Consider the following 25,828-nt stretch of genomic DNA (forward strand, 5'->3'; position numbering starts at 1 on the left):
ACCAACAAGCCCGCCGCGGACGCACAGCTTCCCCGGACAGCCATTGGCCCTACGGTCTCGTGGTCCGGATTGGCTGGAAAGCGCCACGTCCCCGCGAGCGCGCCGAGTTACGTGGACAGGATTCCCTCCCAATTCTCGTCCCTGGACTTGTGGGGTTGGCGGGCCACAGCCCCTTACTCCGGGGGGCGTGTGGGCGCGGCTGTCCGACCGCCACGTCCTGGTTCGCAGCGCTTGACTCGGCCTCCATAGGGCTTCTTAAATTATCCTAATTATCTTCATGCCCACGAGAACCCAGGGCCGAATTAATCCGACTAATTAATCTGAATTAATCAGTCGCCAACTATTGATATATTGAATAATCCCATCCCTTCCTTTCCCTTCAGCTCTGACGCCTAAATGGAGTATCGTACAGAACTTCAGTCGCTGGCTCCGGCTTCATCTCCCACCACTTCTCGGGTGTCGCGCTCGGGCCACCACCATCTCGGTGTTTCCTAACTGCCCACCCTTTCACATCTCCACAGTCTTTCATTATCAACCAGGAGTGAGGGCGTTTTCCAGATTCTCTGCCTTGTGAATGACAATAGAAGTCCCGGTTCACAGAAATCACTGTTTAGATGTTAGCTCTAGAAGCCTTTCCTGACCTCACTAAGCATAGTAATTCCTCCCTTATTTACCTTCATAGCACTTTGCATCTTTGGTACACTTTGCCAAATTTTGCTATATAATGCTGCTTATCCATTTGTCCTCCTCCAGACTAAGCTCCAGGGGAGAGATCTGCCTTTATTCATCTTTGTACCTACAACTTTGAGCTTACTGCCCAGTTCAAAGTAAATGCCTAACAATGTTAAGTGAACTGAATGGGTGGAACCCATAGAATGTCCCTGATTGAAGAGGAACACAGGAAATTATTAACTTATTCATTCATTTTCACGTCATGAAATTAAAGTTAAATTAAATAAGGGCTACTATGTTTGCAATGTCAATGGACTATAAACCTGTGTTCTTAGCACATAAAGCCTCTATAGTTTAAAATCCAGTTGAGACACGTAGTATGCTCATGAGAGAGTTAAATACAAAGCAACTTAGTTTACTTTAAACATCAAGATGAGAGGTTGAGGGCTTCCCTGGTGTCGCAGTGGTTGGGAGTCCGCCTGCCGATGCGGGGGACGCGGGTTCGTGCCCGGTCCGGGAGGATCCCACGTGCTGCGGAGCGGCTGGGCCCGTGGGCCACGGCCGCTGGGCCTGCGCGTCCAGAGCCTGTGCTCCGCAGCGGGAGGGGCCGCAGCAGTGAGAGGCCCGCGTACCGCAAAAAAAAAAAAAAAAAAAAAAATATGAGAGGTTGACAACCAGTGGGAATTCAGTTGTGGCCCTGACCCTTGGTGGCAACCAGAGAGGGCTTCCTAAGAAGGTGTGACTCAGGCTAGACTAAGAAATTCCTGAATGCCCTATTCAGCAAAAGGAATAACAGGAACAAGGGCAAGCAGGGGACAGAGTAGGAGGTAACTTCTTAGGTCAGGTAGGGGATGAGGGAAGTAGAAAAAAAGGGGGGAAGGGGGGAGCCTGAGCTCTGAGGAGCCTGAGCTGAAGGCAGTGGGAATTGTGGGTCTTCTTCTGAAGGTTTCTAAGCTTGTACCTTTGTGGCAGATGGAATGAGGTTGAAAGTGTTCTTTCAGGGAGGTGCATCTCCTAATAGGGGTTAACTATAATAGAATAGGTTGCATCAGAAGATATTTAAAAAACTGTTTTGAAAATGCCTCCTTGAAGTCAGGCACTGCACTAGGTGCTGGTGAACCCACAAAGAATAGGACACGGTCCCTGCCCTCAAGGACGTGCAGCCTAGTGGGAGAGCCACCATCCTGGAAGTGTCCTAGAAGAAGCTGGATAAGCTAGTGGGACTCTGCCAGAGATGGGGCCTGTCAGCCCTGATTCCCTGTGGATGAGGGCTTGGCCTAGGCAAAGCAAGAGAAATGCAAATGAACACTTCTATACAAGGGAACTTTTAAAGTGGGAACAACAATTTCCTGGACTCAGTGACGCCTTGGAAGAAGGAAATGAAGAAGGTGCATTCAAAAATTTAAAGCTGTAGGGCTTCCCTGGTGGCGCAGTGGTCGAGAGTCCGCCTGCCGACGCGGGGGACACGGGTTCGTGCCCCGGTCCAGGAAGATCCCACATGCCGCAGAGCGGCTAGGCCCGTGAGCCATGGCCGCTGAGCCTGCGCGTCCGGAGCCTGCGCTCCGCAACGGGAGAGGCCCCGACAGTGAGAGGCCCGCGTACCGAAAAAAAAAAAAAAAAAAAAAAATTAAAGCTGTAATCATAGGAAACTGGGAGAATGAGCTAGATGAGTGGAAGACAGGGGAACTGCGTTGAATTCAAAACATGATGAGTTAAGGTGATGGCAGAACATCGATAAAGAAAGAACCAATAGGTTGGAGGAGATATTTAGGGTCACTGGCCAGGCAGCAGCTGGTGGAGCCATGAGAACACATGAGCTTTCTGAGGAGAGCAAAACAGATTAGGCCTCATGGGAGCCCAAGAGTTAGAAGGAAAGCAGAGGAGGAAAAGGCCATGAGGGCTGACACACATAAGAAGTGTCACCATAGCTGTATCAAAGGCCCATCTAACTGTGGATTCTGTCTCTGAGAGAAGCACTGAAGGACTGTTTATGGCAGGTATCGTGATGTCGGCCTCAAAAGGCTGATGGTGTTCTGCAAGCATCCCAACTCTGCTCATGTGGTGCTGCTGAACATTCACTCCACAAATGGATGTACTGTTTCCTGTATGCAAGACACTGTTCTAGGCACTGGGGATACAGCAGTGAACGCAATGGAACAAACTCTCTCATGGTGCTCATATTCTGGTATGCAGCCAATAAACAAGATAAAAAAGCAAAATATATAGAATGAGAAGTGGTGATAGGTACCACGGAATAACATAAGGCAGGAAGGGAGAAAAGCGGGTGTCAGGACTGTCAGCAGTGGCATTGCAGTCTTTGAGAGGGTGGCCAGGGACGGCTTATGGAGAGGATGACATGTGAGTGAACATCTGAAGGTGGTTAAGAACATCCCGGGGAAAGGGAACAGCGAGGGCAAAGGCCCTGAGCTGAAGCCTGCTGGAGTGTTTGAGCAGCAGCAGGAAGTCAGGGTGGCTGGGTACAGTAACTGAGGAGAGTGGAGGACATGAGGTCAGGGAGGTAGTAGCAGGGATGGCAGTAAAGGGGAGAGGGACACCATGCAGGGCCTTTAGGCCATTGTAAGGACTTTAGCTGCTACTATGAGTGAAGTGATGTAGAAGAGACTGGCTAATTATTTACCAAACTGTTTCTTCTTCATCCTGTGACACAGCTAGACATTTCCCAGCCCCCTTACAGCATGGCCACATGACTGAGCTCTGGCCAAGGGAGGAGAGGCAGAAATGATGTCCACTACTTCCAGTACTGGCCATGCAAACCTGCCACATGCCATTCTCCAAGCTCTTTCTCTTTCTGTGGCAACCCTGGAAACTGTGTAGTGCAGATAGCAAGTCACAAGATAGAAGGAGCCCAGGGTCCTGTTAAAGAGCCACTCCATGAACACCCTTTTTGGACTTTTCTGTGTGTGAGAAATGAACTTCTGTTGGTTATTTTATGCCACTGATATATCGGGGTTTATCTCTTACAGAGGTAGCATTACCTTAACTAATACAGATGGGAAGCCACTGGAAGGTTTCCACTTCTCATTGGAGCAGAGAAGTGACATGACCTAAGATTTTAAAAGGGTCACATTAGATTGAGGAGGTTAAGATTAGAAACAAGCCACCCACTTCGGAGGCTTTTGCAACAATCCAGGTGATGATGGCTTGGTCCAAGGTTGTAACAGTAGAAACAGTGAGGAGTGTCAGATTGTGCATATATCTTGAAAGTATCAATAGTTTAAAAGGGTTTCCTGATGGGTTGGAAATGGGGTGGAGAGAGAGGAGTCAAGGATGACGGCAAGGTTTTGAGCAAGTAAAAAAATGGAGCTGCATTTACTAGGATAGAAAAGATCTTGTGGGGAGCAAGTCTTGAGGGATACTATTGAGAGATTAGTTTTGGACATATTGAGATGCCTATTAGATATTCAAACGGAGATGTCAAGTAGGCAGTTGGAGCTCACAGTGTCTGGACTAGAGATATAAATTTAGGAGTAACTGGTTTATGTGTGGTATAAAACCATGTGTTTTGATTAGAAGAGATCCAAGACTGAGTCCTGGAAATTTCTAGTGTTTGGAGATGGTGGTGGTGGTGGTGGGATGTTGATGAGAATGAAGTAGCAAAGGAAACTGAAGAGAAAAGCCAGTGAAGGAGGAGGAGAGCATAGTGCTCTAGACGCCAAGTGAAGGAAGTATTTCCAGGAGAAATCACGTATGTTATGCACTAAGAGTGAGCTGAGGAGAGATTGACCATTGGCTTTAGCAATGTGAAGATCAGGTTTGGTGGGGTAGTGGAGGGGTTAGAGAGAGAATGCGAAGCAAGATGTTGGAAACCCTTTCAGGGAGTTTACTATAAAGGGGAGCAGAGTGGGCAGAGGGGCCAAGAGAGGTTTTGTTTTATTTTGTTATGTTTTCAAATGGAAGAAATAACAGTTATGTTTCGGAGAAATACCAGCACATTTGTTACTGATGGGAAGGACCTAGGAGAGAGAATCAAACTGATGATGTAGGGAGAGGGGAGAGTTGCTGGAGCAATGTCCTTGAGAAGGGGAGATGGGACAGGATCCAGTACAAAAGGGGAAAAGTTGGACTTTGCTTAGAGTGAGACAGTTCTTCTATATTAATAAGGAGAGAAACTCGATCTACTGGTCCGATTCCAGATAAGTGGTAGGCATCGTGGTGGGAACTTGGAGTTCTCTTTCAGTTGCTTCTGTGTTCTCAGTGAAATGGGAAGCTGGGTCATCAGGAGGCAGTGGGGGGTTTAAAGAGGGAGAAGATGTGAAATAGCCATTCAACAGAGAGAACATATGAGGGGAACATGGTATGATCTCCAGGCAACATCAAGGACCCTCTTGAGGCCTGAGATGATGACTTTAAGGTGAAAATGGTTAGTATGTCATGTGGTTTTTCTCCAGGCAAGTTTAGTGGCATGGTGCAGTTGGTGGAGAGTTGGACTTGGTCGGTGAGTAGAATAAAGTGGAAGAGACACAAAGGTGCTGAGGGTACTTGAGAGGGAGTGATAATATTCAGGATGGATTCTGGAATCTAGGCTGGAGGGGAAGGGACTGAGGATGTGAGGAGAGTGAGGGATAGTGAAAACCCAGAAGGAGCAAGAGATTGCAGGATTGGTGGGGTTGAAGGATTATTGAACTCAGGGAAATATAGGAGATGGCATAGTTGGAGAGTAGGAATAATGGGGTGGGGTGCAGTTATTAATGACAAACTCTAGGGTAAAATCAGGGGGGTCAGTGGCTGAGGAGGGTGAAGGACAGTAACAGCGACCAGGGTATGGGAAGGATCATCTATGTGGATATTGAAAGCACCAAGAATTAGGACATAACTCATCCTTGGCAAGAGTGATGGTGGTCCAGGAACTTACTTTTTAGCCCTCCAACCATTTCAGTCTGAAAACCACTTCAGTGAATGGGGGGAAGGGATAGTTAGGGAGTGTGGGATTGATAGGTACAGACTGCTGTATTTAAAATGGATAACCAACAAGGACCTACTGTATAACACAGGGAACTCTGCTCAATATTATGTAACAGCCTAAATGGGAAAAGAATTTGAAAAATAATAGATATATGTATATGTATAACTGAATCACCTGAAACTATCACAACATTGTTAATCAACTGTACTCCAATATAAAATAAAAAGTTTAAAAAAAAAGTTATTTTGTCACTGCCCCCCCCTCAAAAAAAAAACCACTTCAGTGAAGAAAAAGACCCTCCTAGGGTATCCTAAATCAAAGCAAGACATCCAAAAAAGCTTTCCAATTAGAAGGTTGGGTAGCTTTTCTGAAATACTCATAGTCTGGTTTTTATTGAATGTGAAATATTGTGCATTTTAAATAGAGGTCAGTCCATGGGCCGTCTGACAGACCCTCCTTAGTGACTCTCTTGATCTATAATTTGTGAACCCCTGATTTTACCTATACTTCGAGCCTGGAACCTCTGATTTACCTGTGCTTTGAGCCTGTGTCTCTTCTCCTTGGAATCTCTAATAAGCGCTAACAAGATATGTCAACATTTCAAGGGGGTGTCATATGCAAAAGAAAGTGAGCCAGTGTTTGTAGGGCTGAGACAATAGTAAACTTTGAAAGTTTGAACACAAAAGAGAAACTCCGCCTATTTCACAGACCTTGTCTTAACAACCTCCTGCAGGAACCTTTCTGCAGCCTCAAACCCAAACCGCCATTTGGAACAGCAGGGCCAGGCTAGCAAGTTCAAGTTAGGGAATGCACTAAGGAAGGTCTAAAGCTTGAATCAGAAAAGAGGGACTAACAAGAGAAACTGGCAAAAAGGGACATTTAAGGAGAAGCCTTTGGCTGGAATTCATTTCTGTCTCCTCATCCTTATCCAGAGGAATCTGAGCGGAGAAGAAAACACATATCGCTTTTGGTATATGGCCTTACTTTCAAGTTTTAAATTAGATAATAGAAGCTCGGTGAGGCCTCTCTCAGAGGTGTACTCCTCTTGTCCTCTCTTCTGTTTCTTTCTGTCACCACTTTTCTGCATCTTCCTTCTTCTCTGATTTCCACCCTCCACATTCCTCTTCACCCCCGTTTTGTTCTCTTCCACCTCTCCTCTGGTCCTGGTTCTCTTTCCTTCCTTCTCTCCATCTCTTGGTCCTGGTCCTTCTGAGAGCACGCCTTCTTGTGCTGGAACGGAGGTGAGGTGTGGTGATGTGCAGTGGTGAGGACATGAAGTTATGGACGGGAATGATGCTGGAATAATGCTTCTCATCCAGGAGCCATGCTCCCAAGTGGTTCTCCAGGGAAAGGCTATGTTGTCAGCGTGAGATTATTCTAGTTTTTCCTTAGTTACAGCTTTCTCCTCCCTTCCATCCAGATAGAGTCCCTCAGAAAGCTGAATGCTGCAGAGTGGCGTTGGCGCGGGCTGCATAGATTCTCTCCAGTGTGAAAGTGTGGCTCAAATAGAACTTCCTGTAGGAGTAGGAGCAAAAAACTTTCAATAAGATATAACACCTCAAAAGCTCTTCTGTGGGCACCTAGATACTTCTGTTAATTTTTAAAATTGTCAACTATTAATAACAGGTAACTTGTAAGAGTTAGTGGTTTATTGATAATACTTTACTCTGGAAAACATATAACCACTTCTACCTTCTTTAAGGGTGTCTCTCTGGTCAGACAGAGGCACAAAGGAAGTACTTAATGAATAACTGTTAAATGAATACATGGATGGATGAATGAGGGTTGGAGTTTGGGAAGATAAGGGCTGGGCCCCAGCTAGGGCCCCTAGCTCCTTCCCACTCTCCTCAGTGGAAGGTTGGGGCCCCCAAGGAGCTCAGGGAAGGAAAAGGAGCTCCCCCCTCCCCGCTGCAGAGGCAGACCCTCATGCTTCCCACACTGCAGGGAGAAGGCAGCTCTAGTGACGACAGCGTCCTGCTAGTCTCTGTCCCTTCAGAGCCACTTGCAGGAACTCCCAGGGGCCTCTGGTGGCCCTGGAGGTGCCACACTTAGGGTTTCACTCAGGCCAGTTGGAGGTAAAGAAGAACAGGGCAGGAAGAAAGAGGGCTGAGGGCTTCCCTGGTGGCACAGTGGTTAAGAATCCGCCTGCCAATGCAGGGGACACGGGTTCGAGCCCTGGTCCGGGAAGATCCCACATGCTGCGGAGCAACTAAGCCCGTGCGCCACAACTACTGAGGCTACGCTCTAGAGTCCGCGAGCCACAACTACTGAAGCCTGAGCGCCTAGAGCCCGTGGTCCACAACGAGAGAAGCCACCGCAATGAGAAGCCCGCGCACCACCACGAAGCGTAGCTCCCGCTCACCGCAACTAGAGAAAGCCCGCGCGCAGCAACAAAGACCCAACACAGCCAAATATAAATAAATAAATTTATTTATTAAAAAATAAAATAATAATTTAAAAAAAGAGAAAGAAAGAGGCCCCCCACTCCCACCCCACAGCCTCCTGGAATTATCCCCAGGACCCTAGGACCTGAACCCAGACCTGAGGTAGAATTCCAGGCCTGTCCCAGGAAGGCAGCTGGATTAATCCCATCACCGTACCTATGAGTGGTACCAGCTGGGGCCGGCGGAGGCTGCCAGAGTGCTGAGGAGTGAGGGGGGCTGCAGCCCAGTGGGGTTCTCTCTTTCCCACTCTCCATACGTGAACGACTCCCTCCAACTGAGGTCACGGGTGCAAGGGATGGAGCCTTCGCTGGGACGGTTTTTTTCCAGGTCAAAAAGGGAATGCATTTGTGTACTTTAATTCACAGAGCACTCTCACAGAGGCCAGCCAACATTTGCGAGGTGCTTATTACGGGCCAGGCACTGTTCCAAACAGTTACAGGCGTCAATGCTCTTTTAATACTCACAACCACCCCCGAGAGGTCAGTGCTGCCACAGTCCCCATTTGCTGCATGAGGATTCTGAGGCCCAGCAAGTTTAAGTCACTTACCTGTGGTCACAAAATGACGCGGCAAGGCCAGAATTCAAGGCCAGATAACCAGGCAACAGAGCCCGTGTTTTTACCACTACGTCATGTGAACAAGGCAGTACCAGTAAAAGGAGGCAAGCAACGTGGCTTGGAGAGGTTGACCAAGTGAATTCCCTAGGAGATTCAGCCAGCTGAACTGGCAATGGCCTTGAACCCAGATGGCCTGAAGCCAGAGCCTGTTTCTGGTCCACTTGGCTTCAGCTACTCAAAGGGTGGCTTGCAACCTAGCAGCCTCGGCATCACCTAGAGCATGTGAAAAATGCAGTCTCAGGTCCACCCAGACCCACTGAATCAGAATCTGCATATTAACAAGATCCTCAGGGGATCATTTGCACATGAAAGTTTGGGAAGCACTGTGATAGGTCACACCGCCCACTGATCGGGAGTTGAAAGATTCAACTACACAGGTAAGCTTGGGGACGCTGGCTTTTCCAAATGTAGCGCCCGCGCTCTCTCGCTCTCTCTCTCTCTCTCTCTCTCTCTCTCTCTCTCTCTCTCGTCATCCAGAAGTTCTAAGAGGCTGGGGTGTGACTGTCCTTCCAAACTGAAAGGGTACACTACCTTGCCCAAAGAGAAAAGAGAGGTTCCTTCAGCTCCGAGGAAAGAGCAGGGTCCTGAGGACACCCCAAGATGATTAATTGAAATCAGCCTAGGGGCATCTTGGGAACAACAGTTCCCACGACACAGATGGCCTATGAGTCTGAAATTCTAGCTGTTCTCTCAAATCCTAGAAATAAGTTTGAAATATTCTCTATTTCTGTCTTCTTCAACTCTAATCTCATGCGGTATGTTTTGAGTATATGTGTGTGTATGTGTGTGTGTGTGTGTGTCTGTGTTTGAATGTATGTGGAAAAACATTAATTAATGAATCACCATTGTATTAGCAGTCACATAATATGAGAAAGCACTTCTAGACTTGGAGAAAACATGGGCCAGCAATCAGCTCTATTTACCATATAGAACAGGGGTTGTGAACTGGCAGCCTCCGGGCTCACTTTGGTCTGTGGATACCTTTTGTTTGCCCACTAAGTGTTGGCCTGTACTGTACTTTAGTATTTTATGAAGTGGGGAGGGGGGGTATGTGATATAAAAATTCAGATTTTTGTTTTTTCTTGAAAAATCAGAGTATCTGGCAACCCCAGGCTTGTGTTGCAGCGTGGCAACAATTAGTTGAAGCTTTAATTGAAACGTTCACTTTTTCGTGCCACTGTCCCCACCATTCCCTATTGTCTCCTCAATGCTGAAACCAAGTGTCAGCCCAGCTGTTGTTTTACCAATGATAGAGTTGAGAGAAAACCCAGCCATTTCTTATATCTATGACACTTAGACTATTTACTCCTCTATACCCCCTGCAGATGTTTGAGCTGCAACCCCTGGTTTGGATAAAAGTTGGCACAGCTCCTCTGGGATCTACACATTCCTCTAAATCTCTAAATATAACATAATATTCTGAGTGCCTCCTGAGCCAATTTGGAGGAATAATTTCTTAGTGGTGTGGTGCACAAATATTTATTGAGCTCCTATTGTGTTCCCAGCCCTGTGCTTGCCACTGTAGAAATTCAGAGGCACCAGAAAAATTTAGTATTGGTTGAAGAAACAAGACTTAAGCCTATGAAACAATCAGGGATAGTATGTTGTATAAGAGAGGTTATGACCAAGGAGAGATTTGTCTGGGCAGGAAGGTGTCGTGAGTGGACCTGAAAGGTTAGGTAGGATTTAGGGTGGCATCAGGAGGAAGGGAGGAGAGGGGGATGAATAAGGCATGGGGAAGGGTAGCTGAGGTTTGACCAGAGCAGAAGATTTGGCTGGAGAACAGGAGGAGTCAGAGGGCTCCCATTTGAGGAGGGGACAGTGACCAGGTGAGATGGGTACGAGGGGAAAGTTCATGCAGGATCATCCATGCCAAAATGAGTGGATCTGGGGTAAACTAGAACCCAGAAATAAATCGGGAACAGGGCTGCTGTTTCCAGAATGGGTCATGCTGTCTCACACAGACTCTGCGTCTCTTCCTAGAAACCCCGCCTCATCCGCCTTGGCCAGCCCACTCGTACTTATCCTCTCTGACTCAGCTCAGACCCCAGGCCTTCTGGGACAGCTTCCTGGGAGGAGGGAGGGAGGCCTGTCTTTGTGCTCCTGTGGCACCCCAGGCTTGAGCTTTGAATGTTGCCTGGAAGGAGAGGTTATGTAATTTGGGGACTTACCCATCTGACTCCAAAAATTATAAACCCCTTGAAGGGGGTGCTGTGTCTTTCTTCACTGTGATTCCAAAGCCTTCAACAGTGTTAGGCACTTACCAAGTGCTCAGTGCATGCTTTTGAATGAATAAATGAATGAACGAACTAGCAGAAGATCGCTGCCGTGGTCCAGGCAAGAGATGATAAAGTGGACTAGGGTGGGATCTGTGGGAGTAGAAATGAAGTAAAGAATATAAGAAACATTTGAAAGAAAGGAATTAATAGGATTTGATGCCAAAGTGACTATGGTGGCCAAAGATCCCGGAGGAACTCAACCTAAGGTACAGGAGGATGACGGCAACCCTGACAGCACCAGGAAAGTTGGGGTGGGGTACTAGAGGCAATCTTACTCCTATATCTGCAGAGCAGAAAATTCCCGAGACAAGGGTGCCCCGTGCCCTCCGTTACCTGGACTGTCCTTTTTTTTCTCTGTTTTTCTGCTGCTCCTGGAACTCCAGCCATTTCAGGATCAAGAAAATGGAAATCAAAAGGAAAAGAATAGAGCATGAAACTCTCATTTTAAATCTTGTTTCCAGTTATATTTTTCCTGATGCAACAAAAGCTTTAGAGGCAGATATAAATGTGAAAAAGGCCAGCTGTGACTATATTGGGTGGGTGTGACGCATATTAAAGTAGCAGAAGAAAAAATAGGGAAGGGGGAGGCGGGATGGGGTGGAGTTTGGGCAGCAGAACCCAGGCTGCTGATTTTGCTGAGGTGGAGTGGGTGTGACTCCATCTGTTTGGTCCTGCGTCTTGGCCATTTATTTTATTTGCTGTACATTGCATGTTGCTGCCAACGTGCAAAAACTGCTATAACCGCAACCAGACTAGAACCTGCCTAAATGAGGAGAAAAATCATCACTCGGGGCTTCATGCTGAAAAATTAAAGAGAAGAAACTAAATGTCTGTACAAAGCAATTATTGAGACAAGGAAGCAAAAATTCAATGTTCCCTGTTTCTCACATCCCTCTGATCCGTCTTGTACATGACAGCCCAGACTCAGTTGCCATAGCTCCCTGGCTGGTCCCTCCACACCTAGCCTCCCTCTCTTCAAATCACTGTCACTGCAACAGCCAGCATGACCTTTTTAAAATGTACATGGGATCACGCCACTTCCCTGTTTAAAATGCTGCTAAGGCTCCCATTACACTTAAAGCCTAAATCCATTCGCATGGCTTCCCAGCCCCTGCCTGGCTTGGTCCCTGCCCACTTCTACGTATGTCGTCCTACCACCATCCCCACTTCCCTACTGGCCTTCCTTCCCTTTCTCTGCACTCACCAAGCTTCTTCCTCAGGGCGAAGCCTCATTTGTTGCCTTACCCTGCACAGCTTTCTCCACCCTTTAACTGGCTTGTGCATGTTTCTCCTTCAGGTCTTTGACTCCTCTGACCTCCTGGAGATATTAAAAGCTGTCTGTGCCAGAGATTGCTAGTAGGTCCCGAGCATGCCCTTTTCCCTTCTCCCTCCGGGGCAGAACATCTAATTTTGTGTTGGGCCCATGGCTATGTGGAATGGAGGCTGCATTTCCCAGCCTCCTTTGCAGCTGGGTGTGGCCATGTGACTGAATTGTGACCAGTGAGGTATAAACAGAAGCCGTCCTTCCCAGAGTAATAAAGAAAATCTGTAAGTTAACATTCTAAGACAGTCAAAATATCTCGCTATTAGATATCAAATATCTTCCTCCATTAGAGTCCAGGGCTCTCCAGCTCAGCAATGTGACATCTTACCATCTTACATCTTCCTTCATTACAGATCTCTGTATGATATACAGAGTGACAACCCCAGTATAAATTCTTTAACAGCGGGCAACTAACAAGTCTTTTTCTTGTGTTAATAGTTTTTCTACTTCCAGCTCAAGTTAGAATTAAAAATACAAGCTAATTTTTTTCTTTTTGGCCGTGCCTCGCAGCTTGCGGGATCTCAGTTCCCCGACCAGGGACTGAACCCGGGCCCTCGGCAGTGAGAGCACAGAGTCCTAACCACAGGACCGCCAGGGAATCCCCTGCAAGTTAATATTAATTGAGCGTTTATTACATCCTCCTGTAAATTTGCTGAGGATGGGCCGAGCACTTGATGCACGTGAGCTCATTGAATCCTGACACGATCTGCTTGAGGTTGGCAGTACCGCAATTTCTACTTTATAGGTGTAAAAACCGAGGCCCAGCAGAGTTAAGCAATATGCCCCCAAGGGCTCATAGTCAGAGTGGTGACTTGGGCCCAGGGTTGTGTGAGCTCTTACCCATTATGAGAGATTGCATCCTCTGAGCTCTCCTGGTTTTCAGTTTATTACTGGCATTCACAAAGAAAACTTTCTTTTTTTAAATTCTGTCTCTGAGTTGCTGGTCCCTGTTACGACAAAAATCTCCTTCTCTCTGACACCTCGTTTTTCTCTTCTGGTGACATTTACTAATTTTTTTCTGTTCTTCCTTTTCTTTGACACCACAAATCAAGTTCACTAGGATCCCGGTTCCCATTTTATCTTTGCTCTCTGGCCGTGGTGCCCTGTGGTCTAAGTGCTCTCGACCTCTGTCTCTCTCACACCAACCAGTCTTAAGACGCAACCCTTAGTCATCTGTACATGTAAGGACATTTCCTCAGGCATGGAGAAGACAGGCCTGCAGGAGGGAGCTTTCCAGAAAACATTAAAAAAAAAAAAAGTGACTATAGAAGCTCCATAAAGTTCAAGCAGCGGCCAGGTAAGTAGGTAACGGAACCCAGGGACAGATGATGACATTTTAAACAACGTTTTGATTACTTTTCTGTAGGACTAGAAACTAGTTTAGAAATTAGGTTTTACTTTTCCACCTGTGTTACTAATTTATTCTTAATATTGAAGAAGCTACTTTCCATTTTTTATAAAATTCCTCCTCTGGGGTCAAGCCCACGATGCTTGTGGAGAAGGAGAATTAGGCAGAGACCAGGAAAAGGTTGCCCTGAGTCAAGAATACAGACTGGATACTGAGGGGCAATACTTCATGCACCTCCCTGTGCCCATTAACCAAGATAACTTGGTTTCTGGATCTCCCAGCACAGACCATCTGGGAACGTCATGCTGGCTGGATTTGAGTCATGTACCTGAACTGGTTGTGCTGGTGCAAGTCGGCAAAAATCTGAGAGAGGGCCTCACTCTCCCCCTTGGCCATCAGCTGCGTGAGGCTCTCGCTGGGCTGGGAGGCTTGGAGTTTCTTCTGCACTAACTAGATGGAGGAAAAAAGCAAAACCAGGTGGTTAAGTTCTCAGCGTCTCTGCATTTTCCTAATATCATGGTCCAGACCCTAAAGGTTAGAACTCAGCTGTCCTATCAGACAGAGCCACGCCAACTGCACAGAGAGGCAATTCTGAGGCCATATCTGTTTGTTTATACCCCCGTACTGTTATAAATATCCTTTGGTGTCCCAAGAATAACATTGTCCCTGAAAACTTTAAACATAATTCAGTAGATAAGCTATTCTTATTAACATACCTTAATATGTTATTGAATAGCCTATTAATATAAACTTTAATAAAGCTTATGCTACTTGGTTTTATATTTAAATGGAAGGGGATTAAATGTTTATTGTAGGAATTTAATGTTTTTCAAATTCATTTCTCTAAGAAATATCCTACGTTGAGCTACTTTTTATGCCAGAGTAAAACTGCCTTTTTTCCTGTTGCCTGTGATACCCCAGAGATGCCCCAGTTGTGCACACTGCTCATAGCCATTCAATATTTATTGAATATCAACTACGTGCCAGGCACTGGTGAATCGAAGTGATGAAAACAGATAAAAATCTCGGCCTTCATGGATTTTGTGTTGTAACTCAAGTCAGGCTTCTGTTCATTATACTATAAGGCCTGGGGCAAAAAGGCCCAGGTAGCTTCCCTGAATTCTATCAAATATTTAAAGAAGTAGTAACACCAATCGTCACAAACTCAGAAACAGAGGAGGAGGGAACACTTCCCAAATTACTCAGTAAGGTGAGTATTACCCTGATACCAAAGCCAGGCTATCACAAGAAAACTACAGATCAATATCTCTAATGAACATAGATGCAAAACTCCTTAACAAAATGCTAGTGAACCACATCCAGTAATATATAAAAAGGATCATACACACTGTAACCAAATGGAATTTATTGCAGGAACACAAGGCTGGTTTAACATCTAAAAGTGAATTAATGTAATATACTATATTAATAGAATAAAGGACAAAATATGTGATCATCTCAGCAGATGGAGAAAAAGCATCTGACAAAATTTAATACCCACTCATGATAAAAATTCTCAATAAACAAGGAATAGAAGGGAATTTCCTGAACCTTATAAAGGGCATCTACAAAAATCCCATGGTTAACATCATGCTTAATAAAAGACTCGATGTTTTTCCCCTAATGCCAGGAACAAGGCAAGGATGTCTACTTTTGCTACTTCAATTAAACATTGTACTGAAGGTTCTAACTAATGCAATAAGGCAATAAACAAATAAATGGATCCAAACTGGAAATGAAGTTAAGCTGTCTTTATTCGCAGATGACATGAATGTATGCACATATGTAGAAAATCCCAGGGAATCCACAAAAACTACTACAACTGATAAACAAGATTAATACACAAAAACCAATTGTATTCCTGTACACTTTCAATGACTGATGCAAAAATTAAATTAAGAAAACAATTCCATTCACAATAACATCAACAACAATCAAATACTTAGGAATATATTGAACAAAAGAAGTGTAGAACTTGTAAACTGAAAGCTACACAACATTGCTAAGGGAAATTAAATTAGATTGACATAAATGGAAAGACATTCGATATACATGTATTAAAAGACTCAATATTGTCAAGATGGCAATTTCCCCTAAATTGATATATAAATTCCACGTCCTTATCAAAATTCCAGCAGGCGTTTTTTTTTTTTGTAGAAATCGACAAGTTGATCCTAAAATTTACATGGAAATGCAAAGGATCTGGAATAGCCAAAACAATTTGAAAAAGAGCAAAATTGGAAGATTTACAACACCCAATTTCAAAACTTACTATAAAGCTACATTAATCAAGACATTGTGGGATTGGCACAAGAATAGGCAAACGAATCAATGGAACAGAACTGAGAAGCCAGAAATAGAGCCTTACATTTATGGTCAATTGATTTTTGGCAAAGATGCCAAGACAATTCAATGTGGAAAGGATAGGCTTTTCAACAAATGGTACTAGGACAGTTGTATATCCACAGGCTAAAAAAAAAAAAAAGTACTTAAAAAAGTACCCCTATCTCACATCATACACAAATATTAATTCAAAATGGATCAGAGACCTAAATGTAAGAACTAAGTCTTCTACACTTCTAGAAGAAAATATAGGATAACATCTTAGTGACTTTGGGTTGAGCAAAGAGTTTTTAGATACAACACCAAAAGCCTGATCCATAAAAGAAAAAATTGATAAACTGCATTTCATCAAAATTTTAAACTTCTGGGCTTCCCTGGTGGTGCAGCGGTTAAGAATCCACCTGCCAATGCAGGGGACACGGGTTCAAGCCCTGGTCCGGGAGGATCCCACAGGCTGCGGAGCAACTAAGCCCGCGTGCTGCAACTACTAAAGCCTGCGCGCCTAGAGCCCGTGCTCTGCAACAAGAGAAGCCACCGCAGTGAGAAGCCCGTGCACTGCAATGAAGAGTGGTCCCTGTTCGCCGCAACTAGAGAAAGCCTGTGTGCAGCAACAAAGACCCAACGCAGCCAAAAATAAAAATAAATAAAATAAATAAATAAAATAAAAATTTTAAACTTTTGCTCCTCAAAAGACATCATTAAGAAAATGAAAAGACAACTCACGGACTGGGAGAAAATATTTACAAATCATACATCTGATAAAGGACTTGTATCCAGAATATGCAAAGAACTCTTACAACTCAATAAGAAGAAAAAAATCTATTTAAAAATAGGCAAGGGACTTCCCTGGTGGTCCAGTGGTTAAGACTCTGCACTTCCACTGCAGGGGACCTGGCTTTGATCCCTGGTCAGGGAACTAGATCCCACATGCATGCTACAACTAAGAGTTTGCATGCCACAACTAAGAGTTTGCATGCCACAACTAAGGAGCAGGTGAGCTGCAACTAAGAAGCCGGCCTGCCTCAACTAAGACCTGGCACAACCAAATAAATAAATTAAATAGATATATATATTTTTAAGTTTCAAGAAAGATTTGAATAGAAATTTCACCAAGAAGATATATAAATGACTAATAGGCCCATGTAAAGTTGCTCGACAGGAAACCCTAATTAAAAACATAACATATCCACTAAAATGACTTTAATTAAAAAGATAATACTGGGCTTCCCTGATGGCGCAGTAGTTGAGAGTCCACCTGCCGTTGCAGGGGACACGGGTTCGTGCCCCGGTCCTGGAAAATCCCACATGCTGCGGAGCGGCTGGGCCCGTGAGCCATGGCCGCTGAGCCTGCGTCTGGAGCCTGTGCTCCGCCAAGGGAGAGGCCACAACAGAGAGGCCCGCATACCGCAAAAAAACAAACAAACAAACAAAAAGATAATACCATTGTTTTGTTTTTGTTTTTTTTGGCCATGTGGCTTGTGGAATTTTAGTTCCCTGACCAGGGATTGAACCCAGGCCCTCAGCAGTGAACAGAGTCCTAACCACTGAACCGCCAGGGAATTCCCAACAATACCATTGCTGGTGAAGATGCGGAGAAACTAAAACCCTCATGCATTACTGGAGGGAATGTAAAATGGTACTGTCACCTTGGAAACAGTTTGCCGGTTTAAACATAAACTTACCATATGACCCAGCAATTCCAATTCCTTGGAATCTACCCATGACAAATGAAAACATACCCTAACATACATCTATACAAAAACTTGTACGCAAATGTCCACAGTAGCATTATTCATAATAGCCCCAGACTGGAAACAATCCAAGTGTCCATCAACTGGTGAATAGATAAAACATGGAATGTCTATACAATGGAATACTATTCAGCAATTGAAAGGAATAAGTTATTGATAATTTGTGACTCTACCCTAGAGTTGGCCCCATGCTATGATATGGATGAACTTGAAAAACCTTATGCTAAGTGAAAGAAGCCAGACATGAAAGCCTATATATTATAGGATTCCATTTATATGAAATGTTTCAGAAATATGAGTAGAGATTGAAGACAGATCAATGGCTGCCTAGGGCAGAAAGTAGGAACAGGGAATGACTGCAAATGGGCATGAGGGAATTTTTTAGGGTGATGGAAATGTTCTAAAACTGGATTGTGGTGATGGTTGCACAACTCTACATTTACTGAAGAATTTGAACTGTACACTCAGGTGAATTTTAATCAGTAAAGCTGGTTAGAAAAGGCCTAAGGCAAGGCTTCCCAGGGTGCCCCCGTATCAGCTCACTGAAGCTCTACAGCTCAGCTCTGACCTTGGCTGGAGGAGCCAATGGTGCCCACTTACCTGTGAGTCTCCTGAGGGACTGCAGCTGTTCTTGGGTACCAGGCAGTGAGTGACGAGAATCCTAGGGTCTTTGGTGGTGATGGACAGACCCTTCTGCAGAATTTGAACCAGTCGGATCCAGAAGTGGAAGACAGTCTGAGGATGGTCAGGGTGGAGCCTTAGGTAGTAGATCTTCTCCGTGACTGTCCTCGACCGCAGGACACGTTGAAAGCGGTCACAGACCTGGAGCTCCACAAACTTCAAAGGGAGAATCCTGAAGGCGTGAGGGAAGACACACATTGCTTCTGATCCAACCCTGTCTTCATGAAAATGAGGAGTGTCTCCTTCAGAACTGAGGCTTTGGTGGGTAGGAGAGAGAATGCTTAGCACAGTGGTGCTCAAACTTTGGGGAGATCAGATTCACCTGGGGAGCTTGTTTAAAATGCAGACGCCTCAAGATAACCCCAAAGATTCAGATTCAGTAGGTCTGGGGTGAGCCCCTGGAATCTGCATTCTAACCTCTACCCATCCTGCCATGATTCTCATGCTGGTGTTCCCTGGATCCTGCTTGAGAGGGACAGCCCGGGAGTAAGGTAGCTGGGATCATAGGGCTTTTAAATTTCCTTCTTGAGAACACAACAGGAGCTGGGTCCCACTGTCCAGCTTGTCCATTCATTGACCTCAATGCCTCCATTACTCCTCCCAAAGGAGCTAAGATTCAAGGAGCTGGCTTTGGATCTAGTATTAGTCAGCTGGGTCTGGGCTGTACTTGCCATAGGTGTACCTAGAACATAATGGAGAGGTCTATCACTGAAGCAACATGGAGCAATGAAGGGTTTACTTGGGCTTCTGGGAATATCTAGAGATTCCTGAGATATCCTACAGAAGAGGCTCAAACATCTAAAAGGGCCGTTTCATCCCCGACAAGCATAATGTTACAGCTCCAAGTGAGACTTCGCTCCACTCACTTTACCAGTAGGAAGACTGCAATGCAGCAAGTAACCTGTGACTCAAAAATTATTTGAGTCTAGTTAGTTGCATAAGGACTAGAACCTGCATCTCCCAGCCAGTGCTTCATCTGCCAGACTGCCTGGCTTCCTTGCCCCTTGGCCCCAAGTGGAGAGACTTCCTAAGAATTCAGTGCAGTGAATGCAGCGAGAAGGAAAGAGGGCGTGTAGACTGGCCCTCACTCCTGTCCACTTTATGGCCTCCCTTTGCCCCCCTTCAGGATGCTGACCTCTTCAGGATGATCTTGGGGGCTGTAGTTGGTTGGTTCCATGTCTGGCTCTGCCCATGGTGCCATTTGACGTTGGCCATGAAGAGGATATTGGGAAGAGGCAGGCAGGGCACAGAGGAGGTCACCCCAAGGGCCATGGTGTTGGAGGCTTTGTAGATGCCTATCCAGTTCCTGCTCTTTTTGACCTGCAAAGCAGCACCCCCAGGGCACAGTCTGACCACTGGCAGAAGCAGCAGTATGCTTCAGGCGAGAGGCACCATTCACATTTTGGGCTGGATAATTCTTTGCTTGGGGGAGGAGCTGTCCTGTGCATGGCAAGATATTTAGCAGCGTCCATGGCCTCTGCCCAATAGATGCCAGGAGCAATCTCCACCCTCCCCCCATACAAATTGCGATAACCCCAAATGTCTTCGGACATTGCCAAATGCCCCCTGGTGGCAGGGGAAAAATCATCGCTTGTTGGGAACCACAGTTTTAACCTATATTGGTTAAACAACTGTACCAGTATTTACTTTACCTACTATTAGCAATTGCCCACAAGAGTTCCTTGACGTGTGTCACACTTCTGTGAATCCTCCCCAGACTGTTTCCTGGATTTTCTTTGAAGAACCTGTCCTTTGGCACTTTCTTGAGGGGCCCTATTATCTCCTGCACCTTTTCTGCACTGTCAGGTCCCTGTAACTTCCAAGTTCTGTTTATTCTGGGTTCCATCTGGCCTGAGGGGAGCCCAGACAAGGAAACAAAAATGCACTGAGTGCCGTTGCACTAAAGTCTTTGCCTCCTGTGTTTCACGGAACAGCCAGGTCAGTCCCACCCTTATTACAATAGAGGAAACTGGGATTCAGGGTGTGCAGGTCACCTTCCTGATGACACCTCCTGATAAGAAAGCAGTGGACCGGACTCTGAGCCCAGATCTCTCTGGGCGTCCAGCTCCTATTCTTTCACCCGCCAACATTTCTGTTCTGAACCCTCAAAGGGCAGCTCATTTTACTGCCTCTTTGTTCATCTGCTTTGAGCTGACAGCCTGGAGGAGGAAGTAAATTGAGGGAGGAAGCTACCAAATCCTCCACTCAGAGCAGACAACACTTGACCTCTCTCCCCAGAGTGACTGCAGGAGAAAACCTATCCGGAGCTCTGCAAAGTCAGGGTCAGATGGGGTAGCCTTGCCTCAGGTTCCTCTCTTTGCCTCAGTTGTCACTCCACTCCAGTTCCAGGGACAGACTCTCCGTCACATTGTGGGAACAGATTTAGAGGAATCAAGGAGTGCCATTCTGAGCGGCCCAAGAGTACCTGGACAAAGTTGCTTTCAAACACCACTGATTCAGGAAACAGGTTGAATTCTGGAGAATGAACCATCTGGCAGAGCAGTGCCTCCTCCACAACCAGGCCCACTCCAGGATTTGGTTCCCTATCCACAGGAAAGAGGCCCCTGAATTCTTCCCAGGCATTCAGGGAAGGGAAGGTTGGATAGGATCTTGTGACTTTGGCTGCCTTCTTCGATTTGTTCCAAGTCTTTCTATGTGGAACTGATGACAGCATTTCCGCACATGCTCAGGGGCCTGTTGCGCATTTGTCCTGGGATCTCTCTCTTCCCTTCTGGCCTTGGGCAGCTGGCCAAGGCCTGGGACCACCAATCAGATCACAATGATGAATGGATGACATCATGAAAAACCAGGGCAGGCCTGCAGGAAAGGGAAATGCAGAGGAGCCTCCCTTTTCCTCCAGGGTGCTTTCACAGCTTGTTTAGTGCCCTGACAGGCCCCAGCCCTTCTCAGGACAAGAGCTCCCCCAGAACTTGCTAAGAAAGTACTGAACCAGGCACAAAGCAAAGAAGGAAGGCTGTTAGGAATCTCCTTCTGCTTCTAAAAGGAAAATACCCTCCCTGCCTTTCAACCCTCCCTTACTCTGAATGCGACTACCCCCAAAGAGTTTTCTTATTTATTTATTTATTTATTTTTCCCCAAAGAGTTTTAAAGGCTGTTGTCAATTTAAAACCCAGCCTTCCTGAGCTTTGTACCATGTGGGCCCCACATACCCTGGTTTATCTGCAGTAGCCTTTGCTGTTTCTGGAAGGAGTTGAGGGGCTGTAGGTGCCTGCTCTGCGTTCTCCTACAGCTGGCTGGCTACTTCTGCGGGCCTTATTTCCCTGAGGAAGTCACACTGAAGAACCGTAGAAACAAGTAGTTTCTTACCCAGAGGCTGGCTTGGTGAGGGTACCAGCTGAGAGGAACAGAATCCCAACAAGTAGCTCTGCTGGATCAACAAGCCCTACTTCCTCATCCTTGAGCCAGAGGAAGAAAGAGCCCAGATCTTGGGGTGGCTAGATCAGAGGCAAAGAACCAAGCAGCCTGACTGCTATTCAAGTCTATTTCAGGGAGAAATCACATTCTAGTTTGGACAAAATTCCAGAATCTATTAATCATCAAGGAACATTCACCATCAAGGTTAAATACAGTCAATTTAGAAAAGCAATCTGACAACCAACATATGCAAAGTACAAGCATGGAGGTTTATTTTTGTGTTTCATTAACAAGTCAGGGAGAAGGCTGAAAGGTCACGAGGCTTCCCTTATCTGATTCATTCAGCTCCCTCTCTGAGTCGTTTCCATTACGCCCCTGCTCTATCGGCTCCCTCATGGCTAAAGCAACTTCTGCACTCACGTTCCTTGTTTTCTTTTGTTTACCACGTGGGAGAAATGTCCTCTATGGTAACATTCTCTAAGGATGGGGTCAGAGACTGCATCCTGTGGTTTGCATTTCCCTGGAAACAACATACAGTACAAAAGTGATGGCAGTCATACGCGGATATGATGCTTTTCACAGTTAAAGCTTACCTGCAACAGTAAATCTTATTGGCTTAGATACATGGTTTGGATATATTTGGCCATTGAGACATTCAAAAATTCCCTTCAATGTGGAAGATGACTTTTTCTCTTTACAAGCCTGTTGAGCCCATTTTTGTGGTGTGTAGAGGGTGGCTTTTTAGCACCCAGTCTAAATAGCTAATTGTGAGGAAGCAAGTTTTCAGCTCTAAACAAAATGCTAAACAATGATAAAATGGTGCCTTAAGTTCCTATTCCTTCCTACCTGCCCCCATCAAACCTCAAAAACTAGCACACTGAATCTTTAAAAAAACATTTGACAGATACTTAGTTGTCTGTCCCAATATCCATTCTCTCCATTCCTTTAGTAATAGAATGGTTGGTTTTTAGTTGGACACAAGTTTCTGGAATAAATATGTCATTTCCTGGCCTCCCTTATAGCTAGGTAAGCCATAGGACAAAAAAAAAAAAAAAAAAAAAAAAAGGTAAAATCAAGTGTTGGGTGAAATTTCTATGAGGAATCATTATGGGAAGGGGATATGCTCTTTTCCACTCCTTGTTTTTCCCTTCTGACTGGAATACAGACTTGATGGCTGGAGCTGGAGCAGCTCTTTTGGGCCATGAAGTGGTATGCCAAGGATGGTAGCATAGCAAGATAAAAGGGCTCCAATTCATTGCGAATCATAAAATTATCATATAGTCCTGAACTCTGTACCTCCAGACTTCTTTTAAGTATGAAAGAAATAAAGGTTTTCTGTGACTTTGAGCCAGACTTAAAACAAGCTGATAGAACTATATAAAATGACTATCTACTCTTCTGGGCAAATTTTACAGGAAATTATGGTACTATTTACCAATAATTCTAAGCAATGAAGAATATAGGGTTAATTTACAATCAAGTTGGACCTTAAGAATGACAAACATAATTTCTGGAAAAAGTTGTATAAATATATATTCCAGTAATATGAGTAATTTATTGGTTTTGTTTTTCTGTGTATACATTGATGTTGATGCTGTCACAATTGTTGACTTTTGCGCATTTACTGATGAGCACTTTGGTTAGAGTCTCCTCGACTATGTTGACTGTCCTTTGGTTTGAGGCTAAAGTCACTTGGGCAGGGCTGGGTATCATTTCAAAAGCTTTGTCAAGAATGACCAGGAAGGACTTCCCTGGTGGTCCCGTGGTTAAGACTTCACCTTCCAATGTAGGGGGTGCGGGTTCAATCCCTGGTCAGGGAGCTAAGATCCCACATGCCTCAGGGCCAAAAAACCAAAACATAAAACAGAAGCAATATTGTAACAAATTCAATAAAGACTTTGAAAATGTCCACATCAAAAAAATCTTAAAAAAAAAAAAGAATGATCAGGATATCTGGTTGTCAGTTGAGGCTGGGCCCAGGTTTTGTGGGGTTTAAAGCTTATACAATTTTGGAGACTCTTAAAAATAAAAAAGACTGGAAGGAGGGGTGAGTCAGGCGTTATTGTTTAATGGGTACAGAGTTTCAGTTTGGAAAGATGACCAGGCCTCAGAGATTCGTAGTGGTGGTGTTTGCACAACAATGTGAATGTATGTACTGCCACTGAACTGTAAACCTAAAAATGGTTAAAATAGTAAATTTTACATTGTGTGTCTTTTACCACAATTAAAAAAAATGCTGGAGCATAAAAAATGAAATTTTAAAATCCTACAAAAATATGATACAAAATTGCTGGAGGTCCTCCTAGGGCCTTGGAATAGCCCCTGTAATTAAGGAACCCTGAAGCTTAAGCTTTATTATCTTCATGGTAAATATGTTCCATTTAAATACGTGTCACTATTTTTAAAAAAAACTGGGACTTCCCTGGTGGCGCAGTGGTCAAGAATCCGCCTGCCAATGCAGGGGACATGGGTTTGAGCCCTGGTCCAGGAAGATCCCACATGCAGCAGAGCAACTAAGCCTGTGCGCCACAACTACTGAGCCCACATGCCGCAACTAATGAAGCCCATGCACCTGGAGCCCGTGCTGCACAACAAGAGAAGCCACCACAATGAGAAGCCGGTGCACCGCAACAAAGAGTAGCCCCCACTCGCCACAACTAGAGAAACCCCATGTGCAGCAAAGACCCAATGCAGCTGAAGATAATAAATAAATAAATAAATAAAATTTTTTTTAAAAAGGAAGACATAAAACATAAAATTTGAAATAAGAAAACACAAATAAGTACAAGTAATAAGGAAGTACAGGCTCCTGGGTAAAGGTAGTAACATGAAGCTGTATTACTTAGAGTATAATCTAGGTAGTCAAAAGCCCCCAAAATACAGTGAGTTAAACAAAACAGAATTTTGATTCTCTCTTACTTAGTGGTCCAAAGGTAAGCAGTCCATAGCTGGTAAGAGTATCTCTGCTATTCTCAACAGGTGGGTTCCAAGGTGGTTGCTCCGGCTCCTGCCATTATGTTTGCATCCTGGCCAGTGAGAAGGGGAAAGGGGAAGGGGAGTGTACACTCTTTCCTTTTAAGGGCATGGCCTGGAAATGGCATAATCACTTTTGCTCACATCCCATTGGTTGGAATTCTGTCACATGGCCACACCCAGATACAAGGGAAGCTGGGAAATGTAGCTTTTCGCTGGGTGGCCATGAGCCCATGTAGAACTGTAGAGTTCTATTATTTATTATTTAAGGATGAAGGATATTGGTGGATTATCAGCAGACTCTGCAAAGAAGCATGTCACAGAATTACTCCCTCTGACATCCACAGTAAACACATATATTTTTTTTAACAGCAAAATTTTAACTAGTGACACTCTAACCAGGAAAGAGGTTACGTGGTGGCCAAAGGATAGGGAAAACAGAAAACCCAGGTATGGCCTGATAATAAAGAAAGCAAGTTAATATAATTGTGTGTGTTCTCACAAATTACCCACCACCCCCAAAAGGAGACAGGCAGCCAGAGTCATGAGTAATCAGCTCAGGGAAAACAACAGTAAGAAAAATCTTCAAGAGTAGAAGCCCTTATTGATCAGAGCACTGCCTCTGCAGAGGCAGAAAAGCTCAGCTGGGCTCACCGTTTTTCAGATCTCCAGGCTGAATTGACAAAGATTATTCCATGAGAACAGCATGCATCTCCAACTAGAGAAAAGGACATTTAAAGGGCCATCAGGAGAGATAGCACAGCCCAAGATCTCACCTGGACAGACAGTCCAAAAGAGATTGGAGATGAGAAGTAAGTTGGAGTGAGGGCAGAACAGGCAGGATGTAGCTGAGGGGCTGGGAAAGGGCGGGAGAGAGCCTAGGAGGGAGCGATGGCACTCATGGGATTGCACCAGGGCACGAGTGATGCTGTCAGGGACTTGCTTCCCTGAGAGCTACGGAGGTGTGGGACCAGCAGAGCAAAGGAGCAGCCCCAGGGTGAGGTGAGAGCAGGAGAAAGTGGAGACAGCAAAGAAGGCTTAAAGTTGTCTGTTCAAGTATCATCAAGTCAACCAGGAAATATCCAGGAGAAGGTCAAT

General features: G+C 45.1%; 1 protein-coding gene across 1 annotated transcript; it reads right to left on the bottom strand.

The window, feature by feature from the left end:
* Positions 1-8,081: 8,081 nt before the first annotated feature.
* GARIN1B (golgi associated RAB2 interactor 1B) lies at positions 8,082-21,103 on the bottom strand. Its single transcript, XM_027101300.1, has 6 exons — positions 20,808-21,103; positions 19,518-19,702; positions 18,302-18,554; positions 13,936-14,057; positions 11,266-11,312; positions 8,082-8,363 (listed from the first exon to the last, which is right to left on the bottom strand). Exons 1-6 carry the CDS (start codon positions 21,054-21,056, stop codon positions 8,197-8,199), a joined length of 1,023 nt encoding a protein of 340 aa, XP_026957101.1. The 5' UTR covers positions 21,057-21,103; the 3' UTR covers positions 8,082-8,196.
* Positions 21,104-25,828: the final 4,725 nt, after the last annotated feature.

The sequence above is a fragment of the Aethalodelphis obliquidens genome, unplaced genomic scaffold, assembly GCF_003676395.1.
Source record: "Aethalodelphis obliquidens isolate GAN/ISIS:26980383/991018 unplaced genomic scaffold, ASM367639v1 scaffold5, whole genome shotgun sequence".
NCBI classification, from domain to species: Eukaryota; Metazoa; Chordata; class Mammalia; order Artiodactyla; family Delphinidae; genus Aethalodelphis; species Aethalodelphis obliquidens.